The sequence below is a fragment of the Brassica napus genome, chromosome A7 (assembly GCF_020379485.1).
Source record: "Brassica napus cultivar Da-Ae chromosome A7, Da-Ae, whole genome shotgun sequence".
Classification (NCBI taxonomy): Eukaryota; Viridiplantae; Streptophyta; class Magnoliopsida; order Brassicales; family Brassicaceae; genus Brassica; species Brassica napus.
In genome coordinates this window covers 21,944,684-21,950,683 of record NC_063440.1, presented here as the reverse complement: position 1 = coordinate 21,950,683, position 6,000 = coordinate 21,944,684, and the positions used below count along the sequence as shown (strand labels likewise).

The 6,000-nt window shown below is 30.4% G+C and overlaps 1 protein-coding gene across 2 annotated transcripts; it reads left to right on the top strand.

The window, feature by feature from the left end:
* The first annotated feature begins 3,901 nt into the window (after nucleotides 1-3,901).
* On the top strand, nucleotides 3,902-5,786 carry LOC106353867 (CDP-diacylglycerol--inositol 3-phosphatidyltransferase 1-like). Of its 2 annotated transcripts, none has more exons than XM_013793686.3 (10): nucleotides 3,902-4,125; nucleotides 4,217-4,338; nucleotides 4,413-4,497; nucleotides 4,573-4,622; nucleotides 4,734-4,773; nucleotides 4,861-4,971; nucleotides 5,042-5,156; nucleotides 5,235-5,291; nucleotides 5,369-5,467; nucleotides 5,546-5,786. In XM_013793686.3, the coding sequence occupies exons 2-10, from the start codon at nucleotides 4,266-4,268 to the stop codon at nucleotides 5,606-5,608; spliced, it is 693 nt and encodes a 230-aa protein (XP_013649140.1). In that variant the 5' UTR covers nucleotides 3,902-4,125; nucleotides 4,217-4,265; the 3' UTR covers nucleotides 5,609-5,786. The 2 variants fall into 2 exon arrangements, with proteins under 2 accessions (XP_013649140.1, XP_013649141.1); XM_013793687.3 differs by having other exon boundaries at nucleotides 3,938-4,125; nucleotides 4,227-4,338.
* Nucleotides 5,787-6,000: the final 214 nt, after the last annotated feature.

The following is a 6,000-nucleotide window of genomic DNA, read 5'->3' as shown; positions in this document are numbered from 1 at the left end:
TTACAATTAACTTTAAGCCTTATTATTATTATTAGTACGTCATTTCATCATTTTTCAAAATTAATGTGATGATGACACATGACAAATTATTTTCTAAACAATGGACAGAGGATTAGAGTGTTCGTATTTTGTTGGTTTCTAGAGAAGTGCTCCACTGCACGTTTTTGTCGTTGCTGCATAAATTTACTACAGTATTTCTTAGTTGAATTATTAGAGTGTTTGTTACTATTTTGTTGTTTTCTTGAGTACTTTCCGTCCCTGCACGTTTTTGTTGTTGTTACCAAACTTATAACTAAAAATTGATGAATGGCATCATACTCATCTCTCAGTCTCATTTATGAAGACTCCGGTAATGGCCACAAGTTTATGCCATATCTAAAGAAGACAGGAAATAAAACTTACGGATCCATCTGCGACTATAGTGTAGACTTTATCAATGTGTCTTGGGCATTTTCAAATTTAGGAAAATGAGACTTTTTGACACGAACCTGTTTAACTATGATTTTTAAATAAAAGTATATAATTTTGTTTAATAAAAAATATTTAATTTTGTTACATGTTTGATGGAAAAAATCTGTAATCTTTTAAACAACAACAGTAACCCAGCCCATCATATAATCATACAAATGATATAATTTTAATCAATTTTGTTATTTATTTTTCTCAAGTTAAATAAAATTTTGATATTTCGTTTTTAAATATTTATTTGATAAATTAAATTTTAATTAACACTAATTTAGTTATTTTATTTTATAATCTTAAATATTAACCTTAATATCTTATATGTGTGATGAAAAAATAAGGAAAACAACGGCATTACGATCTTATATAATCATACAAATAATATAATTTTCAAAATTTTAATATTTATTTTCTCTCAAGTTAAATATATATACATATATATATATATGCTCTAATTTTGATATTTTCACTTTTAAAAGTTTATTTGATAAACTAAATTTTAACCAAGACCAATGTGAAACAAAATTGAGTGAACTACTATCGGGGTTTACGCAAGGAGTTCCTTGATAATTTTTTATCACTTGCTTAGTTGTCATAGAGAGATTGGCTATCAGAGTTAGAATAAGAGTCTCGAGAATAAAGTAGAGTTGTGACAACTCTATGTGGTGAGAAGTACGAGACAAGAGATCATCCTTTCTTCGTTTCTCTCTATTTTTACATTGTCTGGAAAAGGCTAGTTACGAGAGTATTGGGAACGAGCACAAACCCCACATTAGCAACTGACACTATCGCTGCTGCTGCGATCACACGTCAGTCAAAATGGTATTCCAGACTACTATCTATAATCTATCGCACATGGAGGGAACGCAACGTTCATCGTCACCACATGAAATGGACAACTCTCTTGGATAGTTGATAAGGAATTAAGGAATAGAATAGTGTCAGCAGTTCCGTGCGAAGAGTTTTAGGGACCTAAGGCAAATTTTAAAAATAAACTTATTACAACTATAATAAAAACAATTTTGCAATATGATATATCGTTTTCACCAAATACACAAATCTAACGCTGTAAAAAAATAAGTTTATATTATATTATGTCATATAGGAAAAAAATACATGAATTCAGAAGGTTAGTTAGTCTACTATGTGGAAAAGGTTTTTTAAAAATAAGTCTAAACTATTAGATTATAAATTATTTTAAATTTTGAAACCCTAAAAAAATTCATATTAATTATCGGAGGCCTAAGGCGAATGCCTTTTTCAATACACTGCAGGCACGCATCTGAGTGTCAGTAAAGTACATGCCAAGACATCAGTATGCAGGGCTACTACAGAGATGGTTTCAACATTAAATTTATTTTGGCTACTTTCCTATTCCTTTCTTTGTCACACATAGGTTTTTTTTTTGTCATCATAGTCACACATATGTTAAACGTTTCATAAAGGAACCCCTTATATATATTGCATCGATTTTATTATTTTGTCAATGCCTACTTTTATAAGTAATTAATAAATTTGAAGTTTTATCAAAAAAAAACTTATTTAAATATTTGATTTTCAATATTTACTTTTTAAATTAAAAAAAACTTATTTAAATATGCGCGGGATGAATGTTATATATAAAACTAATCTTTATCTATTATTATTTATTTGTATTCATTTATGTGTTATGTATATAATTAAATTAGAGTAAAGACATAAATCAAAACAAAACATCTTGTTTATTTACGATAGTAATTTTGTAAATAAATCAAAACAATCACTTTATTTATTTTATATCGTATATAACTAAATTTCAATGACATGGACATATATATATATAGTATATTTTAATATAAATATTTATCATTGAGAATTCATACTCATATGATAGAAACAAAATTTCAAATGTGCAATTTTTTTAATGCAAATTTAAAAATTAAAATATTAAGGTTTCAGTACTTTTTCAATACAAATTTAGAAATTATCATATTTAAGTATTTTCCTATGTTATATAATTTAATTTTAAACTATATTAATATATAATATGGATGTCTAGTATATGAGACTTCATATCATACGATTTATAATCATTTGTATCTTGTTATTACCAAAAAAAAGTTAAACTCTTGATTACAAAATTTAGTGTGAGACATTTAATGTTTTTAATAATTTATAGTTTTTCTAAAAATTCAAAATATAACATATAATAAAAAATTATTTTCTTATTATATGGTTAATGTGGTTGTTAATATCTTTTAATAATATAAAAATTAAACAAAAAAAAAACTAAGATACAAAAATTATTATCAAATGTTTATTATTCATAATCATTAATTATCATATGTACGTTAATCATATTAGGCAAGTCCGTAGCTTTTATTTAAGAAAAGTGCGAGAAGATTTTTTTGTACACTATTTATCAATTTAATAAAAAGTATAATATAAATTAAGATGTACCAATTTATTTCTCTAATAATTCTGAATTTCATTCTCATGGTGACACGTGGCTATAAAACAATGTTATAATGTTTTTCAATTAATATATAAGGGATATTTTTTTTAGTTCAATCTAAATTTTATTTAAATTTGAATTTTATATGGGTAATTAATTTCATGGTCAGTTATATTTTATTGAGAGGATTGACCAATGAGAGCTCAAGTTTGAGTTACTGTAGTAGATTGCTGGTTGTGCCTAGCCCTGATGATGTATAGCGGCTTCTCCACATTAGAGAAGTGCAGTGGACACCGGATAAACAATCTTTGGTGTCTTTAGTTTATGCTTGTTCTTTCTTGTTCTTAAATCGATCTCAAACCCAGGTAAATTCAAGCTAAGGAATCCTAACAGTATCGAGTGGAATTTGCAAATCATTTTGTTCAAATTTGTTTACTTGATGAAGATTTAATTATGATACAAGGAAACAATATACAATGTTTGAGAGAAAATGTTTCAAGGAGTTCATCAGGTTCACAAATCTTAATTTTGGGTTGGGTCCGATTCTTTTGAAGAAAGCTCTTTTCCCGGAAAAATGGTGTGGGCCGTAAAAGTTTCTTAATTACACAACTTTATAATAAAAGAAGACCCTTTTCTTGGAGAGTGGTATATGGGCCATGTAAAGAGATTGTATCAGCACACACGCAGATGGAGCTTGTGACCTCATTGGAGATGGCAACACTATGCTCTGATGATAACTATACAAGTTTATTTGATCATTTCGTTCTATATTGCAAAATAATGAAACTGTTTTGTCTGTTTCTTGCTACACTTTCAGTTAACAAAGAATATTCCAAGCTGATGCATCTTCCATATTTCATTACCTGCAGCGAAATATCAAGAATGTTAAAACTACGAGGGTTTATTTGCAAATTACATATAACTAATGTTGACGACTATCTGAAAAAGTATTTGAGAAAATGTTTAAACTTCAAGGGTTTATTTGATAAATATAGATAAAACTATTGACAAATTCTAAATCAGAAAAATTCCACTTTTGTTTGAATGTTGTAAAGGAAAGCAGCCAGATTGATAAAAAAAAAAAAGATACCTGGCAATGGCAGCGAATCTGATTCGATTTGATTTGCGTTGAAGTAACTTGAGAGAGAGCCTCCTTCCTTCTTCTACAGACAGATCTCTTCTTCTTTCACTTCAAGAAGATCCTCACAACTCTTAACACCCGTCACCAAGTGAGTTATGTTCGATTTCAAGCTTTAATTTTGGGTTCGTGTCTATTTTGAATTTTCCGGTGATGGGTTTTGAGAAAGTTTTCTCCTTTAGCTCTGTGCAGGTGAATATCGTTGAAGATTGTGTATTGTGAAAGTGAAAAATGGGGAAGAAGGAGGAGGAGAGAGCTAGACCAGAGAAGTTGTCTGTTTACCTTTATATACCTAATATTGTTGGTGCGTTCTCTTATAGCTTCTTTTATCTTTAGCGTATTGTGATGATTAATTGAATTGCTTCTTTTTTTTTAAAGGGTACATGAGAGTTGTATTGAACTGTGTTGCCTTTGCTGTCTGTTTCTCCAACAAAACACTCTTCTCCCTCCTCTATTTCTTCAGGTGAGAAGTCTTTAATCTCTAGTTTCTCCTCTTTTATGATCTTATCATAATAGTCTCTTTTTTTTTTATCTACAGCTTTTGTTGTGATGCTGTGGATGGCTGGTGCGCTCGTAGATTCAACCAAGGTATTACTATTTTTCTATTTGCACTGACCTCATTGTGATTCTCTAGTAGATGCCATTAAGATGATATACGTAGGAAGCTAGAACTTGACTCTCTTCTCTTTCTTACCTTAGTTTCAACATTTGGAGCTGTTCTGGACATGGTGACAGATAGGTGAATCTTTTTTTCTTCCGATGAATGATCACCCTTCTTTTATCTGTTTATTAAAATCTTGGGTGGTGGGTGCTATTGTTGTTATAGAGTTAGCACAGCGTGTCTACTGGTGATTCTCTCTCAAGTCTACAGGCCTAGCTTGGTCTTCCTTTCATTGCTGGCTTTAGATATCGCTAGTCATTGGCTTCAGATGTACAGGTAAAAGCCACATCCACTCTTTCTTCTCCTGTTTTTTTTTTAACCTGTAATAATACTTCTACTCTCGCAGTACGTTTCTAGCAGGGAAGAGCAGCCATAAGGATGTGAAAGACAGCACAAGCTGGCTTTTCAGACTCTACTATGGAAACCGGATCTTTATGTGTTACTGTTGTGTTTCTTGCGAGGTGTGATTGGAACCCGAGTCTTTTTAAAGATCATCATGTCTTCTTAAAATGCAAAAACCTTTTTTTCTAATGTGGCAGGTTCTGTATATCATCCTCCTTCTCATTGCAAAGAACCAAACCGAAAATCTACTCAACGTTAGCTCCCTCCTCTTCCTTCCCTTTCGTTTAGTATCTCTTTCTCTCTTCTCAACTACTAAGCTTGGTCCTTGCAGGTCGTTGTTTCCACTTTAACTCAGATTTCTCCACTCTCTTTCCTATTGGCTTTGACATTGTTCGGTTGGTCGATGAAACAAACCATCAACATCATTCAGGTAAAAAGCTACCTTTCTTTCTTTGCTAATCTAAAAGATCATTTTGGTTTCTAATCGGATTTTGCGGGTTTTTTGCAGATGAAAACAGCTGCAGATGTTTGTGTAATGTATGATATAGAGAAGCAGCAGCACAAGCCTTGATCTTCCTTCCTTACTTCTGAACCTCCAACTTCTTTTTTTTTGCTTACTGTCTGTAGAAACATCTTCCTGTGGTTTTTAAACAATATTGATTTGCCTTTTGACTAATTTCTGTTTGTAAATATAAGCTGATTACAAGTTTATATTCCATCTTTTTCATAAAGAGTATCATTTTAGAATACTGACTATACTTAATTAAAACTTAATATTAATTACAAAATGCATTGATTTTCTAAATAATTTTTTTATCTCAAATATTATTAACTAGATAATATTTGTAAAGGTGCATTTTTTTGCTAAATGTTTGGTCAAAAGTTTTCTGCAACAGCGAGTGAGGATAATGAACAAGTCAGCATTATCTGGTTCCAAAACGTAAGGTCCAAACTCAGATAATA